Source organism: Perca flavescens, chromosome 2 (genome assembly GCF_004354835.1).
Source record: "Perca flavescens isolate YP-PL-M2 chromosome 2, PFLA_1.0, whole genome shotgun sequence".
Taxonomy (NCBI): Eukaryota; Metazoa; Chordata; class Actinopteri; order Perciformes; family Percidae; genus Perca; species Perca flavescens.
The window spans coordinates 1,157,717-1,179,690 of NC_041332.1; the positions used below are offsets into that span (position 1 = coordinate 1,157,717).

Here is a 21,974-nt window from a genome sequence, read left to right on the forward strand (position 1 = left end):
TATTAGAGAGAGAAATAAGTTAGCTGCATGGGGAGAGCAGCAGTCAGCTGGAAAAACTCAAAACCAGAGAGAGGATACCGTCTACCAACCCATCAGTTACAACTGTCGGGAGATGCAGCTCACGTATGTGATGACCACATGACGTAGTTTTGTCACGAAGAGGTCTTTAGTGCGCTTGCATAACTGCAGTGTGAAACCAAACCGGCTCAAATGCAAAAACATGAACCTTGGTCCGGACTTTCAGGTGTGAAACGGGACGTTAAACACCGTCCACAAAGCTTAAAAAGCATAGACGTGGCTGGTTAGCTGATTTGGTAGAGTGGGTGCATATATGCAGAGGTTTGTTTCTTGACGCAGAAGATCCAGGGTTCAAGTCCGACCTTTGACGGTTTTCCTGCATGTCCCCCCCCCCCCTCATAACTCAGCTTTCCTATCTGATAAAGGCAGAAATGCCCCCCCCCCTAAAAGTAGTGTTATTTATTTGCCTTCCCATGAAATCACACTGAACGTGTTAAACTGTTTTTAGCATTCAAGGCAAGGGAACTTATTTATAAAACTTAATTTCATTTTTTTTTTTTTTTATCTTGAACAATCAAAAGAAAACAAAACAAAAACCACAAAATTAAAACAATCAGAATTTACCAGAAAAAAAGGATTAATTCGAGAAGGAGCAGGCAGAAGCAAACAGCTTATTAGGTCCTGCCCCTACTTCACAATATCATATTATTACAAATAAATATGCAAATACAGCATACAATCTCTCAGGTCTTACCATAACATACATCAACACAATAATATCTTTCATTACAATTCCATTCCTCTTTCGATCTCTTCTTTTCTGTATTGGTCAAGTATTGAGTTCTTGAATCTATTTTTGAACTGAATGATATTATGGCTCTGTTTGATGTCATGGTTCAGTCCATTCCATAAGGTCCCCCCGCAAACTGAAACACACATGCTTTTAACAGCAGTTCACACAAGAGGTTGTTTGAACATACGTTGTCCTCTTAGATGATATGCCCCATCTCTTTCATTAAACATTGCACAAAAGTAACATGGTAAATTACTTTAACTTTCACAGACAAAGGCAATTTGAAGTGCTTTACAGAAGCATAAACATACCAAGCAAATAAATCAGAAAACCCAACAGGTCATTAAAAAACTGCCTTCTGAAAAAGTGCAGGAGACGTAGATTGTTGCCAACTTTGCAAATTTCTCTCTAGATTTAGCGACTTCATGTCTAACTAGCGACTAGCAATTACTGTAATGTCTTCAGACCATTAGGGGGAAAGCAAGATATATTTTATTGTAATTCATTCCAATAACATACTTCATAAATCCCAGCTGAGTAATAAAAGTCTCCGGCTCTTCTGCATCTCTCTCCATCTACTCTTCAGCAGCAGACACAACCACTCAGCTTTATGCAAATGATAAGCAATGAGGTCATCAATGTACAAATGAGCGAATGACATCATCTAGCGACTTTTAGTAACTTTTGGAGCTATGGTTAGCTACGGTCATAGGAAAAGACCTGGCAACACTGGGAATGTTCCTCTGTGTCCCCCCCCACAGAAAATTAAGCTCTTACGTTACAGAGAGGAGTAATCTGCTCAGATACCCTCTGACTTCTGATTGAGGAGTTTTGTGCATCGAGTCCTTAAAGAGAGAAGAGCTGCGATGCATTTAACCCCTACCAGACCTAAGGTTTTACAATTCATTGTCCATCTGATTTTATTTTCTAAAAAAGCTTGTAAAACATCAACCCTGTTGTTTACAGTCAATCTATGAACATAATTTCTTTCAGGAAAAAATGGGCTATTAGAACACGTGTGCTGCAGTGAGGTCACTTGAATGTTAAACAAGGTTGTAGGACCTTAAAGATAAATACATTTTTAAAACGGAACATGAACCTCACAGACATGTATTGATATCACACAGAGCAATAAAAGCTAAGCCAATCTCTAACACTTCTCATGTCTTGGTAGTCAAACTGAAGAAATAAACATTATAACTTATACAGTATACAAATATATACATTTTTTTCAAAAAAAAGTCCACACGCTTTTGCCCTAATGACATTTACTTATGCCAATAATCAAAATAATAAGGTCAAATTTATTTATATAACACACACAGCAATGCTACACAAGCATTTGTGTTGTCTAAAACCGTTCTATATATTTGGAGTCATCCAGTGCAAAAATAAATATAATCAACATAATAACTCATATAATGTCGTTTATATGAGTTATAATGTTGATTATGTTTATTTTATTATTTTATTTAGAGGCGGGCTAATGTAAATAACTATTTACGTTTCTTCAAAAAAGGCCCAAATTTATCCCAAAATCAAAACAATCATGCCATCTTCTCTGTAGAACCGTTTAGAATGGTAATAGACGATCTTTGGTCACATTGTTACTATTCTGGCTTGGAGTTAGTTATCTCTTCTCCCTCGGATGACTGCTTTCCATTGGTTTCAAGTGATCTCCCGAAGCATTATGGGAAACAAAATGGATGTTAGCATCAAAATCAAAAATTATGGACATATATTATGTTCAAGGCTGGATACAAACCTTCCGTGAAGGCTAGAAAGACAGCAAACTCGTTAGCTTTTAGCTGCAAAAAAGGTAAGACAATAAATCTTAAGGCTACTAAATTATTAAAATATGATTAAAAGGTGCCATTTTGAATCGTATACGACTCTTTCGGTCGCAGAGTGTTAAGGTCACTTTCACATCTGTAGTTCAGCTCATTTGGTCCGGACAGAAGAAAGAAAATGATCCATTGTTGTCTTTTAGTTCTGATCCGTTTCAATAACTCCCTCAGACACCACCAGTGTCTGCAGTTTGTATCTGTTGTTCTTCTGTAAATCAGACAGCAGCTTCAGACCTGATTCTCCTGGATCACTACAGTCCAGCATCAGTTCTCTGAGGTGTGAAGGGTTCGACTTCAGAGCCGAGGCCAGAGACTCACAGCCGCTCTCTGTGCAGTATGACAACCTGAGAGAGAAACACATTGGTTTAATACCACAGTAATACAAACACTGTCAGGGGTTACAATCAATACCTAGTCTTTATTATCTCTGGTGGTTTCATTTGATTGGGTCTTCAAATGTCCAAACATAAGCCAGAAATCTGGGTGTAACAGACAAATTAATTCTGTCATCAGCAGCGTTTTCCACATCAGGTCGAAGGTTAAAATAAAACCTTTTTCTCTATTTTGGAGATCTGGAGACCGTGGAGATGATTTATTACATGAGGTCTCGACTGCTGTAGCCATCTCGTTAGCAGCTAACGTTAGCCTACCATTAGCTAGCAGATGGATTAAACATGATTAAAATGCTGACAGATAAACGGTGTAAAGTGTGATTTATTTCACTGTATAAGATCCAACAGCAGTATATTAAGCAGTGTGCAGCTGCCGTTGTCTACTTGTCTGAAGAACAACACAGACGGTGCGTAGCCGTGCATTCAAAGTTGTTGTAAAATACCCTTTTGCCATGGTGGTTGTTTTTGTTGTTTAACAGCAATTTACTAGTGAAATATGTTATTGTTATAAGTTATAGTTATTACATTATTATTAAATCGTTTAATTTTGACCATATGGCCTAAAGTTGTTTTACCCCCTTTTGCGATAATTAGGTTTTTTTCCCATTTGGCTTTGTCTGTCAACAAACAAAACAAACCAAAAATACATGTTTCAGGACAGTTTTTGGGAAGATGATAGAAACGTTTGTAGCCTTGTATCACTTACAATGCACTGAATCGTTAGCTGATTTATAAAATCTTTTTTAGATTTTATATCTATACCTACAGTACAGGCCAAAAGTTTGGACACACCTTCTCATTCAATGCGTTTTCTTTATTTTCATGACTATTTACATTGTAGATTCTCACTGAAGGCATCAAAACTATGAATGAACACATATGGAATTATGTACTTAACAAAAAAGTGTGAAATAACTGAAAACATGTCTTATATTTTAGATTCTTCAAAGTAGCCGCCCTTTGCTTTTTTTGATAACTCTGCAAACCCTTGGTGTTCTCTCAATGAGCTTCATGAGGTAGTCACCTGAAATGGTTTTACCTTCACAGGTGTGCTTTGTCAGGGTTAATTAGTGGAATTATTTCCCTTATTAATGGGGTTGGGACCATCAGTTGATTTGTGCAGAAGTCAGGTTGATACACAGCCGACAGCCCTATTGGACAACTGTTAGAATTCATATTATGGCAAGAACCAATCAGCTAAGTAAAGAGAAACGAGTGGCCATCATTACTTTAAATAATGAAGGTCAGTCAGACCGGAAAATTGCAAAAACTTTGAATGTGTCCCCAAGTTCAGTCGCAAAAACCATCAAGCGCTACAACGAAACTGGCTCACATGAGGACCGCCCCAGGAAAGGAAGACCAAGAGTCACCTCTGCTGCTGAGGATAAATTCATCCGAGTCACCAGCCTCAGAAATCACAAGTTAACAGCAGCTCAGATTAGAGACCAGATGAATGCCACACAGAGTTCTAGCAGCAGACACATCTCTACAACAACTGTTAAGAGGAGACTGAATCAGGCCTTCATGGTCAAGTAGCTGCTAGGAAACCACTGCTAAGGAGAGGCAACAAGCAGAATAGATTTGTTTGGGCCAAGAAACACAAGGAATGGACATTATACCAGTGGAAATCTGTGCTTTGGTCTGATGAGTCCAAATTTGAGATCTTTGGTTCCAACCGCCATGTCTTTGTGCGACGCGGAAAAGGTGAACGGATGGATTCTCCATGGCTGGTTCCCACTGTGAAGCACGGAGGAGGAGGTGTGATGGTGTTGGGGGTGCTTTGCTGGTGACACTGTTGGGGATTTATTCCAAATTGAAGGCATACTGAACCAGCATGGCTACCACATCATCCTGCAGCGACATGCCATCCCATCTGGTTTGCATTTAGTTGGACCATCATTTATTTTTCAACAGGACAATGACCCCAAACACACCTCCAGGCTGTGTAAGGGCTATTTGACCAAGAAGGAGAGTGATGGAGTGCTGCGCCAGATGACCTGGCCTCCACAGTCACCGGACCTGAACCCAATCGAGATGGTTTGGGGTGAGCTGGACCGCAGAGTGAAGGCAAAAGGGCCAACAAGTGCTAAGCATCTCTGGGAACTCCTTCAAGACTGTTGGAAAACCATTTCAGGTGACTACCTCTTGAAGCTCATCAAGAGAATGCCAAGCGTGTGCAAAGCAGTAATCAGAGCAAAGGGTGGTTACTTTGAAGAAACTAGAATTTAAGACATGTTTTAAGTTATTTCACACTTTTTTGTTAAGTACATAATTCCATATGTGTTCATTCATAGTTTTGATGCCTTCAGTGAGAATCTACAATGTAAATAGTCATGAAAATAAAGAAACACATTGAATGAGAAAGTGTGTCCAAACTTTTGGCCTGTACTGTATCTATAAAATGACTTGAAGATACTATACAAAAATACTAACTTAACCTTGTATTTTCCCCCTTTTTTAGTTGCTGCTAAGTCAACTGCACTAAAGCAGATTATCAAATGCTGCTGGTTGCAACTGTGTGTCAGCACTACTATTGTTAAAATGGTCAATTTATTTTATTGTTCTCAGATGATTGATAAAGGCTGCTAAGTGCACTAAACTTTATTTTTTTGTTGAAAAGTTTATTTGACAAAGTTAAAGTTAACATCTTACTCAATTAAAGATGGTAAATGTACATTATCACCACATGATATAAGATCTGAAGGGAATATTTCATCTATGTAACATTAAAGAAAAGTACTCCCAGTTTAAATGTTCCAAAGTCCACATTACTTGTATTATGAATCACCACAAACATACTGTGCATCTGGATGTTCTTACCGGAGTCTCTGGAGTTTGCAGTTGGGACTTTTTAGACCGTCAGAGAGCAGCTTCACTCCAGAGTCCAGCAGTCTGTTTCCACTCAGGTCTAACTCCTCCAGACCAGAAGACTTTGAGCTGAGAACTGATGAAATGTTCTTACAACATCTGTCGGTGAGGTTACATTTACTTAACCTAGAGATAAAGATAAAAACAAAATGACTGTTAACATTTAGCAAACACTTCGCCAGCTGGACACTAATTTAGATGTTAAATATCCCCAGAGTCAGATATTATTATGTATATTTTCATCTGTGTGTCCAGTTTAGTTTATGTGCGTAATGTGTTAAGCTTAGCTTAGCACAAAGAATAGTAGCAGCCCCATTAAAAGTGAAGTATTCCACCTTTCAACATGTTGAATCTTGTTAGCTACATGTAACATGTACATCAGACAGACTTCGAGGTGAGTTTTTCTCTTTTGATGGAGCTGTGGTAATAGTTTCCCCCTGCTTCTAGTCTTTGTGCTAAGCTAGGAGCTATCTCTGGACAAAGTTAAAACTGATATCCACCTGAAACATCTGACTCGATTAAAGATGGTAAATGTACATTATCACCAGATGATATAAGATATCTGAAGGGAATCTTTCATCTATGTTCACTGTAACATGAAAGAAAAGTAAACTACTCCCAGTTCAAGTGTCCCAAAGTCCACATTACTTGTATGATGAATCACCACAAACATACTGTGCATCTGGATGTTCTTACCGGAGTCTCTGGAGTTTGCAGTTGGGACTTTTTAGACCGTGAGAGAGCAGCTCCACTCCAGAGTCAGTCAGCAGTCTGTTTCCACTCAGGTCTAACTCCTCCAGACCAGAAGACTTTGAGCTGAGAACTGATGAAATGTTCTCGCAACATCTGTAGGTGAGTATACAGCTACTTAACCTAAAGTTAAAAACAAAGTTAGAGTCAACATTTAACTTACACTCCCCTCTGTTCTCTAACACAACCGGACCAGAGCTGTTGGGTTTCTCGAGGTTGAGTACTTACGAAGCTTTCTTTGATGCCTTGAGCACTGGCAGCAGCCTCTCCAGAACTTCCTCTGAACCTTCGTATTTCTCCAGGTCAAAGATATCCAGGTCTTCATTAGAAACGAGCAGTTGAAAGGCCAGAGCTGACCAATGTTCAGGTAAGAGTTTACCAAAATGTCCTGAGCTCTGGTACTTTTGGACTTGCTTTACCAGAGACTGGTCACCCAACTCATTTAAACAGTGGAACAGGTTGATGCTCTTCACGCTGTTGGACAGATACTTGATATTCTCATGAATGAACTTGATTGTCTCCTGGTTGCTCTGTGGACATCTTCCTTTGAATCCAACTCGTTTCTGAAGAAGCTCCTGATTTTTATCCTGCGACAGACCGAGCAGGAAGCGCAGGAACAAGTCCCATTGTCCATTATCGCTGTACAAAGCCATATTCACTGCGTTCTGGTGGAGGAGGAAGATGGGACATTCTCCTTTCTCTGATTGCGCTTTCACACTTGTCTGGCTGGAAAGCAGATTTTCTCCGCTATCTAAGAAAGTCTCTAACACGTACAGAGCTGCCAGAAACTCCTGAACACTTAAATGAATGAAGGAGTAAATCTCTTGTTTGTGAATACCAGATTCTGTTCTTATGATCTGTGTACAAACTCCTGAATTAACTACAGCTTGTTTCAGATCAATTCCACAACTTTTAAACTCATTTTCACAGAAGAGTATGTTGCCCTTCTGAAGCTGTTCAAATGCCAGCTTTCCCAATTTCATGATCACATCTTTGTCTGTTTCACCTTCCTGATATTCCTTCAGCTTTGTCTGGATGATCAGGAAGTGTGTGTACATTTCAGTCACAGTCTTGGGCAACTCTGCTTCTTCTGTTTCTGTTAGGAGACTCTGGAGAGCCGTGGCTGAAATCCAACAGAAGACTGGGATGTGGCACATGATGTACAGACTTCTTTGCGTCTTTGACTGAAGATGATCGGAGATCTTCTGAGCCATTTCCTTGTCACTAACTTTCTTCTGAAAGTACTCCTCCTTCTGCTCATCATTAAAGCCTCGTACCTCGGTCACCCTGTGGAAGATCTCAGGAGGAATCTTATTGGCTGCAGCTGGTCTACTTGTGATCCAGACTGAGGCTTTGTGCAGCAGTTTCCCTGAGATTAAGTTGGTCAGCAGGACGTCTAATGTTGTGGTTTCTGTAACATTGCGGCACATCTCATTGTTGTTGAAGTCCAGAGGTAATTGGCTTTCGTCCAGGCCGTCGAAGATGAACAAAACACTTGATTCGTTGTAGTCCGACTCTTCCAAATCCTTCACTTCTTCAAAATATTTACCTATTAACGTCAGAAGACTCAAATCCTTATCTTTTATCAAGTTTAAGTCTCTGAATGCAAATGGAAATATGAAATCAGTAGTTTGGTTGGCTTTTCCTGTTGCCCAGTCGTGAGTGAACTTCTGCACAGCGACAGATTTTCCAATGCCAGCGATTCCCTTCGTCAGAACTCTCTGAGGAGGCTTTTCTTCATTTGATAAAGGTTGAAGAATGTCATTGACCTGGATTTTCTCCTCCTCACTGGAACTCCTTTTGCATTCCAAGTTAACCACTTCATGTTCACTATTAACCTCCCCACTGCCTCCTCGTCTGATGTAAAGCTCCGTATAGATCTTGTGTAAAGGAGTCAGTCCATCTTCCTTTGTTCCTTGTAACAGATCCTTTGTTGTACTTTCAAGGAAAGATTTTAAGCACCTTTGAATGTTTGCTGAAAGATGAATTAAATCATAGTTACATTATTTTCACGTACTCTTCCACAATAGCAAATATAGTATGTATGTCCAAGTGTGCCTTGGTATTTTCATATCCATGTCCAGATTTACTGACTGATATCTGGTCCATATAAGTGCAAGTAATCCTAAATAACTGTCATTCATTTTAGATCATTACACCAACAAGATGCTCAGATGCTGGAAGGCTAACAAGATTTATGTTAGCAAACAAAACATGTGAAGTATAAGATGGACGGACAACAGAGAAGAAAAACATTTTAGCTTCAACAACGTAATCAAAACCGTGTAATAATTCAGTCTAGTTTTTTTTTTTTTGCAGAAGTAAGGTGAATTTTTTTGTTGTCATTTGATTGTGAAAAATCTGTTAACAAATACCTTTGTTTTTGGGAGAAGCAGCTTTCTTCTCATCTGTCCTGTCAGGAGACAAGGCTGAAACACAAACATGAAACACCTTTCAAGAAATGTTTTAATCCGGTACATATTTAAACATAAATGTATTTGATTTGATTTTATAAATCTGGGGGAAACATTACCCTGCGTGACTTGGACCGTTAGATCCCCTCCAACGTTAACACCGTTAAACTGAGGTGCGTTGACGACACCTCCATGCTGGGCGGTGACTGGTGGGCTTCCTGTTCCCCTCTGAGTTTCAGCTGGTTGAGAATAGACAAAATAATCAGGAACCACAACTCATCAACTCCTGAACTGCTTTAAAGAGGTTTACAGATTCTGTTTGTTAGAGCTGATTTGGCAAAGACCTGAAAGATCAAGAACAAATAAATGTTGCCTTGCATACGCGGTCCACAGCCTTAAAAACCAAAATGATTTAGCAGAGCTGAAGGATAATGTGGTGAGGGAGGCTGACGGACAGTTTAGGCAGAGTAAGACCTCTTTCGTGCTGGTTGCGTGGTGTGAGCGTTTTTATTTCGGCTCCCATGGTAACAGGTTAGAGCTTACACACTGCCTGCGTGACACGCACGTCTCCGGCACGTTTCGAGATTGCGCCGAAAACGTGTAAATGCAAGAAATAGGACTGACGCTTAATTTTCACGCGACATTCAAGCGTGTTGGAAGTGTTTCCAGGCAAATGTGTTTACATCATTTTGATATTATATATCATTTTGACACAAATACATTTAATAAATGACATTTTGTCTCTAGATTTTGACATAAATGCAGATATATGAATGTAATTTAAAAAATAATGATTATTGATTTTCAAATATTGCACCCGTTAATATATAATGAAATATTCTGTAGCCTAATTTGCTGTCAATACTGCCGATGTTTTCTTTGCTGTTATCAAATTAGCATATAGGGTTTAAGAACACGCTAGGGATGTCCCAAACAATTATTTTTTAAACGATTAATCTAGCGATTATTTTTCGATTAGCGATTTTCCCATTGCTCAATTATTAAAACTTTACACAAAACAAATTTCAATAAGGTTCAAATCTTTATTTATTAAAATTGTTTAACACTGAACTGTTCAAGTAAAATTTTTAGTGCAACCTGAAGCCAGATGAAGGCTATCAATCGAACATCAAAATAAAGTCATTTTCAGGAGGAATACAAAAATAAAAACTTTAATCTTACAGTAAAAAAGGGCAAATTTGGCGACATATGAAATCAGATGTATCAAATAAATCCAACATAAGCAAGGCAAGGCAAGGCAAGGAAAGGCAGCTTTATTTGTATAGCACATTTCAGCAACAAGGCAATTCAAAGTGCTTTACATAAAACATTAAAGAGCATTAAAAGACAAGAATAAAATGTAAAGAGCAGTCAGAAAACAATTAAAAACAATTTAAAAACATTAAAAAAACAGTCAAGAGCGCTCCGCTGTCCTGACCCTCTTCTCTCTGAAAAACCTTTTTAAGGTTAGAGGTATGAGGCAGGTGATGTTTGATCCCTGGATAGCCAGTCGTCAGCAACCCACGGAGCTATTTTTCTCTGTTTTCTCATCCAATCCTGTTTTATCGTACAATGTACAATGTGATCGTCACCACAAAGCGAGGTTATTTCTTCGGCAAACCTTCGTAAAAACCTGGGACAGCCCTGCAGACAAAAATCTCTTAATAGTCAAGAACTCTCTTAGGGTGTCAGACTATTTACTATTTTATGTCTTCTGCAGTCCGTCTCTAAATAGTCAAGAGCTTATTTAAAGTGTCACAGACTATATTAGAAATACTCAAGAGCTTCTTTAAATTGTCACAGACTATTTTTTTTTTTTATTTAATTTAATAGTTTCTCAGACTATTTCTGTTCAATTGTAATTGTTTTGGTCTTTGTTGACAGTCCATAGCCTGTCTCTTCTGTAATCTATTGGCATACCCGTATCAAAGAAATAATCAGAAATATGTCCTTGTCTAATAGAGGATGTCACTCATAACCTCAGTTATATCTTTGGCAAGTTGCAGAGGGTCTTATGTTATAGTCTGTAATCGATTGGTTAACTCAGGATGATGGTAAACCTAAAAAATAAAATTGCTGACTGACAGCATTTGATGATGTTTAATGTTAAGTCATAGCACGGCATTAAAACGAATCAACAGACTAACCTACCTTCGGGCTACTACTGGGAACACATTCCATGTCACTATGTTGATAATCGCACATGTCTACAGTGCACGTTGTGTCCGAGCCTACCGAGAACTAGAATTATGAGTTCAAGCCCGATTTAAACCCAAACATTTTTTAATACGTGGGCAGTTATAAGTGACGTTATAAAAGGACTCGTGAGATATCTGAAACAATCTGGCCTGGTTGCGCAATTATCAAAGACAGTGCTACAGATGGGGGAGACACGATTTAGCAAGAGTTAACCTCACACTCAAGTCAGTGTAGGACATATAGCAACCCGGTCTCACGCCAGGTCGTGTAATAGCCACGTTATTTTGATTCATAAATTTGTGTACAGGTTACGATTTTGTCGTTTTTTTCGTGTATATGCAACGACTTTTGAACGTGTACAGGTGACGCTTTTCGAACCTGCTCTGGGGGACGCGACAACGGGGAAACGAAACGCCACACGCCGGCCACAACAACGGAACGGGACGCCACTCGCGGCACGTGATCCACGGGCGCAGGGGCACAAAACAACGGGGAACTGAAACGCCACAATAACTGGACGGTTGTGGTTGGGAAAAAAGAAGAATGGGGAAAGGAACCGTCACACACGGGACATTGAAGTGTGTATGTTTCATCAGAGGCTGGTGTGTATACAGCCTGTGAACCATCATCTTACCACGCTGGGATGTTCCTGGATCCACAAGCCAGCTAAACAAAGCTGTAAACCAGTTTCCAGTTCTGCATTTCTTCACCGCGATGCTCTCACTGTAGAAGAATAGACATCACACAGGTAAGGAGCTCAAGTCAGAAAGTGATTTTATATCATAAAGCATCTTTCCATACAGTTCTCCTGTGTTATTATTAATAATGAGAAGACAAAGAGCAAGTTAGTCGGACAGTTTCCAGCCTTTTGAAGCAGCCTTCCGTCTGAACAGGAAGTCACAGAAACACTCACATCCTGTTAGATCTGATTCCAATATATTTAAATATTATCACACCCATATATACACAGTCTCCGGTTGTGTTGATTATGACAGAGTAGCCTCTTTAAATGTCCTACATGTGATCTGTTGATGTAGATGATCTGTAGTCTGAAAGTCTTTAGTCTCTCTGACTAATAAACGTTATGTGTACTTGTTTGTATTGTTGTATTGTATTTATTGTTTTTTAAGTCATCAACCTGCTAGGGACTGAAGATGAAAATTAGCCTGTTTGGCTAAATCTGTCACATTTACATGTTGGACATCGTACTCATGTTGATTAATGTGCGCTGTCCCTTTTAAATAAAGAAATCTAAAAAAAAAAAGGTTACCGTAGAGAACACTTTAAGAAGACTAGACATACACTGCTTAGTGCTATACATGTGTTTTCTTATTAACGGGGATATGTGGTGTTTCAACCTTAGCGCTAGGTGGCGCTGTGTGCAATGAATCCAGTTTAGAGTATAAGAAGTTAATGTAGAAGAAGAGTCGTGGTCCAGATTGACACGTGTGCTGGCACTAGGGATGCACCGAACCCAGATTTTTGGGGTTCTGCCGAATACCGAACCCACTAGTTAAGATTCTGCCGAACCCCAAACCGAACCCTACTCCCATTCTTAACACAGTGAACACATTAATGAAGAAAACAACGTCCACAGCAGTGCATTTTTCTGTGTCTGGAGATTCCTTCGTGCACAACTCCTATTCTTTCAGATGTTTCACACGCAAATGTCTCAACAGCGGCGATGTTGTGTATAGTTTAGGGTCCTCGCCACCACGAGACCAATCAGCATTGCAAATTGAACATGTAGCTCGACTTAAATGGCCTTCTTTTGACTGAAAGTACTGCCAAACAACACGTTTTCTGCTCACAAGTTCCATTTTCACTTTCTCACAGCTTACTGCCGTTGCTAGGTTGCTACTGCATTCCGACTAGCTCCAACTACGTCATTACGTCGACCACGTCTACAAAGAGTAGTGAAGTAACAAGATAGTTCAGTCCAAGATGGCGGAGCTGCAGCTCTGTCATGGGTGCGTTTGTTTGCAATGGAACGTTCTATTGAGTTTTTCCTCTTGTTACTTCTATACTCTTTGGCAAGAGCAGAAACTCAACACGTTTGTCTCTTTTTCTCGAGTTTCGCCTCTCGTTACTTCTCTTTGGTACCGTTCGGTCAAAAAAAAAATTCTAACATTCGGCAGTACCCGAACTCCGTCAAAAAGCCCAAAGTTCGGCCGAATTCCGAACCGAATTCTGGGTTCGGTGCATCCCTAGCTGGCACACCCTGTTCATGTTGGTTGGAATAAAGTTAAGTCAAGACAGAGTTGTTATTGTTACGGCACAACAAGTTCCCCCACGAACATATTGAGCGGCGGACCAACTGTTTAACGTGTGTAACACGTTACAGTAACGCATTACAGTAACATAACTACTTTTCCGGGTAAAAAGTAGTGTAAATTTGGTAATGGAACGGAGTTTCTTTATCAATTCGGTGCAACGTTACTTTTCCCAGGGACAGATTTGACAGCGACACTGCCTGCTCAGCTGCACTCATAGTCACAAGCTCCACGCAGTGCATGACACAGGCTGGTAGCAGAGCAACCATGGTAAGCGAGAAGCAGCCAACGCTAACTTTTGAGAGCGTTTTAAGAGCGGAGAGCTACGTGACACATGCCGCGACATCACTGAGGACTGGCGGTTAAATCAGCCGTCCTACATGCAGGCAGACACAAAGCTGACAACCTCACAGATGGATGAGGTGGAGATGGGCTCATACATACATGCAGCTTAGGGCTGAAACGATTCCTCGAATAACTTGAGTAATTCGATTACAGAAAATCCTCGAAGCAAAATTCTTTGCCTCGAAGCTTTGTTGAATCAATGTAATTAAGGTTGTACGGCTCACTCTGTTTCCACACGGAGGATTATTACTAGCGCACAAGAGGTTCATGCTTCTGTGGGCACAAGACAAGCATAGACAGTATATAAACACAAGACTGACGGCCCAGATTACAAATGAAGGAAGACAAAAATAGCGAGAGGGTCTAAGAGAAGAGACAGCCGAGAGAAAACAACAGAAACTTTGGGATCATTTTAAGCTGCAAACATGCTGCTACATCACCTCTGTAGAAAACATCCAGTGTGCTCTCGTCCACTGCGCTGTTTTACACAACTAGCCTACAGCATGCTACTCTGCTAACAGCCATGTTTTACACAACTAGCCTACAGCATGCTACTCTGCTAACAGCCATGTTTTACACAACTAGCCTACAGCATGCTACTCTGCTAATAGACATGTTTTACACAACTAGCCTACAGCATGCTACTGTGCTAATAGACATGTGTTACCAACAAGCTAAAATGAAAGCTGTCGGTTTGTAGTCTAACTGTTTATTAGTTTGCTTCTAATCTTTGGAAACTTAGCAGCTGCCGGAGACAAACCGGCTCCTCCCCCCCAGCATGGCTACTTAATATGCACGTGAATGACGTCATCATGTCGGTGATGTCTGCATTCTTTATTCCTTCTCCTCACCATAGATATATCTATGCTCCTCACTGTGTATTAGGCTTCTGAAAATGTGTCCCCCAGAACAGTGTAGTTGTAAAGACCTGCTGTAAGCTTTGTACCATCACATTTACCCTCTGGTCTGTGAACAGCTCTTTTGCATATCCAGTGCAAAGAGGGTTTTTAAGGGTCTTGGAATTTGTCAATAAAAAATGTTGCTTTTTCAAAAAAAAAAAAAAAAAAAAAAAAAAGGAAACACTTATTTTTAGTAAACAGCAGTAATAAATATTTACTATTGCAGCGGATCTACGACCATATTCAGTTGTTGAAAACAGGTTTTAAACACACGACACGGCCAAGGTGTTTGAGCCCCGGTATAAAATTCCTTCTCGCCCACATTTCAAGGTTCAGAATCTTTCTATCCGGTGCAAATATCAATACCTCAGTTTCGATGCCGGTTCCTTAACGATTCGTTTTTTTAATACCAAATGTTTTAAAGTCTATTTCAACATCAACAAAAAATACATTAAACACAAAACCTTAATTGTGAATCAAAACAGTTGTGGTAACACTGCTCACTCAGAGTAACATTAATAAAACTGGTTGTGCTTTTGGACAGGGCTGTGTCAGTCAGAGACTCAGGATCAATCTGAACTAAAAATTAACAAAAATAGAGAAACCTTTTTGCCACATCATGAACATATTATAAATAATAAATAAATGACAATGTGTACAGGCTAATATTGAACTAACTAAAATGCAAAGGAATGTAAACAACAAAGACTTTTTAGGTCAAACTGCATAATGACACAAACCTTTAACACTAAACTTGGTGACTGTCCTGTTGTCAACATTGAACTAATGGAGAACTAACTGAAGTGTGAAGGAATGGAACTGAATTGCCGTGTTGCTGAAAGGTGCTGTAGAAGTAAAGTTGCCTTTCCTTACAACCTCTGCCTGTAAGTCAGTCAGGCGTACCTGTCGTCATGGTTTTGTGTGTGTGTGTGTGTGTGTGTGTGTGTGTGTGTGTACCTGTCGTCCTGGTTGCTCCTTTTGGCCAGTTTCCAACCCTGCCGGTCCATCAGACTGGTTCTGGAGGGAGTCTTCTCCGTTAGAGTTCCTCCCACATGAACATCTTTTAACTGAGGAGTGGTGACTGTCCCTCTGAGTTTCAGCTGGCTGAGAATAGACAAAATAATCAGGAACCACTGTTAACTGTTGTTAAAGCTCAAAGCTCAACCAAAGTAGTAGCTAAAGCTTTAATATGGTCTAATCTTGACTATTGTTCAGTAGTATGGTCTAATGCAACTCAAGAAAAAATAACTAAATTGCAAATGGTGCAAAATAGAGCCGCGCGTATAGCGCTTAGGTGTGGATATAGAACATAGGTTGTCTTTAAATGCCCTACATGTGAGATGTGGTGATCTGAACCACAAAACTAAAGACCTTTTTAATTTAGTGTTGCTCCATTATTTAGTTGGAGCAAGTTACAACAGTCCCTGCCCTGTCACTGCAAGCACCTCATGCTTATACATCCCTTAGTGCATTCATGTGGATTTTTTTTATTTAGTATCATTTCTTTTATTGCCAATGCTATTCATGTGGATTTGTTATTTTATCATCCTGTTTGTGATGTATGTGGATGTTGTGAGTGATGTCTATAAGGCAAGGCAGCTTTATTTGTACAGCACATTTCAGCAACAGGGCAATTCAAAGTGCTTTACATAAAACAATAAAGAGCAGTTAAAATGATAAAAAAATTAAAAACGGATAAAATACGAGAATAAAAGTTACAGTGGAGTATAAGAAATGAACAATTAAAGAGCAGTTTAAAGAAAGGCAACATCAAAAAGAAAGATCTTCAGCCTGGATTTAAAAGAACAGAGTTGCTGCGGAGCTGCAGTTTTCTGGAAGTTTCTTCCACATATGTGGAGCATAGAAACTAAACGCTGCTTCACCCTGTTTAGTTACTGTCAGCTACTGGGACGGCTTGAAAATCTCTCTCTCTCTCTCTCTCTCTCTCTCTCTCTCTCTCTCTCTCTCTCTCTCTCTCTCTCTCTCTCGAAGTGTTGGCGAGTTTCTTTCCGATATTCTGTCCAATAAACAAGCGGCCGTTTTCACTGCGTGACGTTTGTTTACAGTGATTTGTGCGTTTAATAAAGTGCGGTGTGACGCAAACCGAACAAAAATTAAAATGCAACAATGTTGCAACTTCGGCCCCGAATTGCGCCGAGTCCACCGAAGGAGCAACAAAGTCGCAGCAGCGGAAGTTGTGTTTACCTGGACCTTAATAACTGCAGAATAACAGCTCCGTTAGCATTAAGCAGCTAGTGTTTACCTGGACCTTAATAACTGCATAATAACAGCTCCGTTAGCATTAAGCCGTTACTGTTTAGCTGAGTGTGTGCGGGTTTACCTGGAGCTCCGCCGCCTCCAAACTCACTAGTAAGCTCCGCAGCTAACAAACCTTAATCCATCCATGTAACAAACACTCAAATATCCCGCCAGTCCGAGGTCACAGGGAAGAAACGAGACTTCCGGTTCCGGGTTTTTTTCAGTTTAAAAGTTTAAAATGAAAGCTCGTCGCCACATGGTGGTCAGGAGGGGAAACAACAGATACGCATACAGTTTATTAATCAGCGTTATAATATTCAGTGGTGGACTGTAACTGAGTAAATTTACTCAAGTACTGTACTTAACGTGAGATGCTTTTACTTTACTTGATTATTAAATAATGTACAGCACTTCAATAATTAAAATAATGGTAAAATATAAAGAGAAATAACAGAAGATTCATTTTAAGCATTTTGATTTATTTTCCCATCAGACTCCATTTAAGAAAACAGTATTTTCTTTAATAATTTTTAAACACACTTCAATTATAATTGACAGAAACTAAATAAAACTATCAAAAGCCGACTTGGTTCATCTTTCCACTGTTCCAACAATCACCACTCTGGTTTGGTTGAAATAAACCCTTAATTCACCCTTTTACATGTGGAGATATGCTGGCTCTATACACGCTAAAAGTCCTGATTATTTACATGGAGTCTGGTGGAGATATGCTGGCTCTATACACACTAAAAGTCCTGATTATTTACATGGAGTCTGGTGGAGATATGCTGGCTCTATACACACTAAAAGTCCTGATTATTTACATGGAGTCTGGTGGAGATATGCTGGCTCTATACACGCTAAAAGTCCTGATTATTTACATGGAGTCTGGTGGAGATATGCTGGCTCTATACACGCTAAAAGTCCTGATTATTTACATGGAGTCTGGTGGAGATATGCTGGCTCTATACACGCTAAAAGTCCTGATTATTTACATGGAGTCTGGTGGAGATATGCTGGCTCTATACACGCTAAAAGTCCTGATTATTTACATGGAATCTGGTGGAGATATGCTGGTTCTATACACGCTAAAAGTCCTGATTATTTACATGGAGTCTGGTGGGTTTGGTGATGGTGATTTCGGGGCTGTTTCATGTTAAACTAAAAGGATCTTACTCTACACCCAGAGCTAGGTTAGTAACAAGCATTTCTGGGACATGGATGCACACAGATGGAAAGAGAGAGGATAGAGAAGCTCAGTGTGTCAACGGCAGTCTAAAACTATAACAGCATAATTAAGAGAGACAGGTTAAGGAGAGGAGCCTGGTCGGGCTACAACTCTCCCCCACCGGGTTGGGCTGTACTGGCCTGCCTCCCTCTACTTTGATTATATCATTGATTATATGGTAGATGAATCTGACGACTATGAAGAGAAGCAGGTGGGCCGGGCTAGGCGGACGCTGCAACTCCTCACTCCCTAACTATAAGCTTTATCAAAGAGGAGAGTTAACGACAGTTTCTTCCCCCGAACCCAGACTGGGAGCTGGTTCCACAGAAGAGGAGCCTGGTAGCTGAAGGCTCTGGCCCCCAGTCTACTTTTAGAAACTCTAGGAACCACAAGTAGCTCTGAGTTCTGGGAGCATAATGCTCTAGTGGGACAATAAGGTACTAGGAATGATGGTGCTTGACCATTTAGAGCTTTGTATGTCGGGAGAAGGATTTTAAATTCAATCCTGGATTTTACAGGAAGCCAATGCAGTGCAGCTAATACATTAGCTCTCCAAGCTAACGTTAGTGAAAGTGTTGACACATGAGTAGAGTTGGGCGTTGTTTTGATTTAACAACTTTAATTCAGATTCTTCCCTTTGATTCTGGTTCTTATTGATTCTGATTCTTTGAGGGGAGGAGTTGAAATATGCTGATTTCACTGATGGATTTAATGGTGATTTACAGTTTTACTGAGCTTTTTCAATGTGAAATAAAGCCAAACGTTAGAGCGCTGCTTACTGTAACACAACGAGCACCCGCTGGAAGTGATTCTGCTTCATGTCAACACCCACATACACTATCCCCCCAGTGTGGTCTAACCTGCATCTCTTTTCTTTCCAAAATAAAACACTGTCACAAATCCAAACTGTTGCAGTGCGTGTTAAATACTGTATATATAATTAATAGGAGCCATGTTATGTTATGTTTGTTTATAGTTGTTTATTTATAGTTTTTTCACCTATTACTTAATGTAGAACGTCACAGGGATTGGTTGGTTCCTATTTTCAAATGGACAATAAATCTTTGAACGATATCAAGGAGTAGAACTGAATTATTCAAACAGGGCGTCATACGTGATTGTTCCCTGACTCAGCCTCTCAGCAACTTATGGAGGTCGTAAAGAAGTCACCACATAATGATAATAGAACATCAAGAGGAACTAGGAAATGTGGAAAAGTGTTAAAAAGTGACTGACAGATGGATGATCCAATCACATGACCTTTTACAAACAGTGTCTAATGATGGCTTCCCATCATCACAATTACAATAATAAACACGGAGCCATCATCAAATAGAGTTCATTTCTCTTACAGTTTATAGTCCATATATAGTCCATATTCTATGGGCAAGAAAATGCCATAGTCCGTTATCCAAAAAAGGAAAAATGTAGACAAAAATCCATGTAAAATAGTCCAACTCAGAGCTCTTGAAAAAAGGTTGAAAATGTAAGCAGTAAATCCTAAAAATGAGGTTCCTTGAAAGGGAAAGGGAAGAGAAAGATCAGTGTTGTGGTCAGTCAGAGTCGAGTCATGTCAAGACTCCAGAAGAAGGGATAGTTTAGTGATGGGTCGCTCCAGGATATTGCTCCTGGTTTGTATCCTGACCCATCTAACATGGCCTCTGCTGTCTGGGATGGTCTCTGTTATTCTTCCCATCAACCATGAATTGCGTGGCAAAGTCTCATCTACAATCAGCTCTATATCCTCTGCTTTAAGATTCTTTCTCACCACGTTCCACTTTTGCCTTTCCTGCATCAAGGGAAGATATTCTTTAACCCAGCGTTTCCAGAACAGGTCAGCGATGTACTGCACCTGTCTCCATCTTCGTCTGGAATAGCACTCTTCTTTCTTAAACACACCTGGTGGCATCAGGGGTTTTCCTTTCAGCAGGAGCAGATGGTTAGGTGTGAGGGCCTCCGGATCACTAGGATCATCTGAAACTGCAGTGATGGGTCTATTGTTTAGGATAGTCTCTACTTCACAGAGGCTCTCATCATCTTGATGGACTTGCTGCCTAACAATGGAGTAGAGGACCTTCTTGATGGTTGGGATGAGTCTCTCCCATGACCCTCCATGGTGTGAGCCAAAGGGAGGATTAAAAGTCCATCTAATGCCTTGTGTTGACAGGTCCTGCTGGATCTGGTCATGATTCAAAAGAGCAAGTGCTTCTCTCAGCTCAAGGAAAGGACAATTCTCTGTTCTCAGCTGAGGTGGACACATTACTACTGCAGTGTTTACTATTGTGCTACACTGTATGCAGACATTAGCTTAGCAACTAGTTTCATTGTGGTTGAATTTTAGCCTGCATGCGTGTTTTTGTAGCCTAAAAGAGAGCAACTTATATTAGAGAGAAACAAGGTAGCAGCACGGGGAGAGCAGCAGTCAGCTGGAAAAAGCTCAAAACCAGAGAGAGGATAGGAGAGGATGGTGAAGCCCGTCTACATAACTGCAGCTGAAACCAAACCGACTCAAATGTTAAAACATGAACCTTGGTCCGGACTTTCAGATGTGAAACGGGATGTTAAACGACATCCACAAAGCTTAAAAAGAGTAGACATGAAGCTAAATGTCCCTGCGTGCTATTTATTTCCCTTCCCATGAAATCACACTGAACGTGTTAGACTGTTTTTAGCATTCAAGGCAAGGAAATTTATTTATAAAACTTAATTCAGAGACAAAGGCAATTCAAAGTGCTTTACAGAAGCAGAAACATACCAAGCAAATAAATCAGAAACCCCAACAGGTCATTAAAAAACTGCCCTCTGAAAAAGTGCAGGAGACGTAGATTGTTGACAACTTGCCGACTTTCTTTAGATTTAGCGACTTCATGTCTAACTAGTGACTAGCAATTAATGTAACGTCTTCAGACCATCAGGGGAGAAGCATGATATATTTAATTGTAATTAATTCCTGAACATACTTCTTAAATCCCAGATGAGTAAGTCTCCGGCTCTGCTGCATCTCTCTCCCTCTCCTCTTCAGCAGCAGACACAACCACTCAGCTTTATGCAAATGATAAGCAATGATGTCATCAATGTACAAATGAGCAGATGATCATCTAATGACCTGGCAACACTGGGCATGTTCCTCTGTGTCTTATGGTGTCTTATCGTTATCATTATTGTTAAAATTGGCAAAAATATCAAGATATTATTTTTTGTCCATATCTCCCACCCCTATTTCACACCTGTTGTTCAGATCATTTGGTCCAGACAGAAGGAGGACAATTATCCATTGTTGTCTTTTAGTTCTGATCCCGTTGTATATATCCCTTAGAGACCCTCAGTGTCTGCAGTTTGTATGCTTTGTTCTCCTGTAAATCAGACAGCAGCTTCAGACCTGATTCTCCTGGATCACTGTAGTCCAGCGTCAGTTCTCTGAGGTGTGAAGGGTTTGACTCCAGAGCCGAGGCCAGAGACTCACAGCAGCTCTCTGTGCAGAATGACAACCTGAGAGAGAAACACATTGGTTTAACACCACAGTAATACAAACACTGTCAGGTGTTAAAATCAGTACCTAGTCTTTATTATCTCTCCTCTGGTGGTTTCATTTTATTGGGTCTTCAAATGTCAAAACTTAAGTCAGAAATCTGGGTGTAACAGACAAAGTAATTCTGTGATCAGCAGCAGCTTTTTCCTCATCAGATCGA

General features: G+C 40.1%; 2 protein-coding genes across 14 annotated transcripts in view; both read right to left on the bottom strand.

Moving 5' to 3' along the window:
* Window positions 1-481: 481 nt before the first annotated feature.
* Window positions 482-21,974, bottom strand: part of LOC114546308 (NACHT, LRR and PYD domains-containing protein 3-like) — a 45,967-nt gene continuing 24,474 nt past the window's right edge. For 9 of the 10 annotated variants that reach the window (XM_028565007.1, XM_028564989.1, XM_028565021.1 and 6 more), the window contains one exon: window positions 19,100-21,774. In XM_028565007.1, coding sequence (XP_028420808.1) covers window positions 21,570-21,774 — 205 coding nt within the window. In that variant the 3' untranslated portion in view covers window positions 19,100-21,569. Of the gene's footprint in view, window positions 1,418-19,099; window positions 21,775-21,974 lie in introns of those variants that run through there. The other variant, XR_003691036.1, reaches the window with a different exon arrangement.
* LOC114546351 (NACHT, LRR and PYD domains-containing protein 3-like) lies at window positions 1,415-21,324 on the bottom strand. Of its 4 annotated transcripts, none has more exons than XR_003691044.1 (10): window positions 21,246-21,324; window positions 15,756-15,902; window positions 11,916-12,004; window positions 9,202-9,321; window positions 9,044-9,097; window positions 6,897-8,643; window positions 6,615-6,791; window positions 5,871-6,044; window positions 2,577-3,002; window positions 1,415-2,463 (listed from the first exon to the last, which is right to left on the bottom strand). XR_003691044.1 is itself a non-coding variant. In XM_028565072.1 (9 exons), exons 1-9 carry the CDS (start codon window positions 21,284-21,286, stop codon window positions 2,798-2,800), a joined length of 2,754 nt encoding a protein of 917 aa, XP_028420873.1. In that variant the 5' UTR covers window positions 21,287-21,324; the 3' UTR covers window positions 1,415-2,797. The 4 variants fall into 4 exon arrangements, 2 of the variants coding, with proteins under 2 accessions (XP_028420873.1, XP_028420886.1); XR_003691046.1 differs by having other exon boundaries at window positions 1,415-2,466; XM_028565072.1 differs by having other exon boundaries at window positions 1,415-3,002.

Coding starts and splice junctions, on each gene's coding strand:
- LOC114546351 (XM_028565072.1), bottom strand. CDS start 21,286: ATGCAGCAGAGCCGGAGACTTACTCATCTGGGATTTAAGAA. Junction 9,098..9,201: donor AACGGTCCAAGTCACGCAGG/GTAATGTTTCCC, acceptor TTTGTGTTTCAG/CCTTGTCTCCTGACAGGACA. Junction 6,045..6,614: donor TGCAAACTCCAGAGACTCCG/GTAAGAACATCC, acceptor CTTTATCTCTAG/GTTAAGTAAATGTAACCTCA.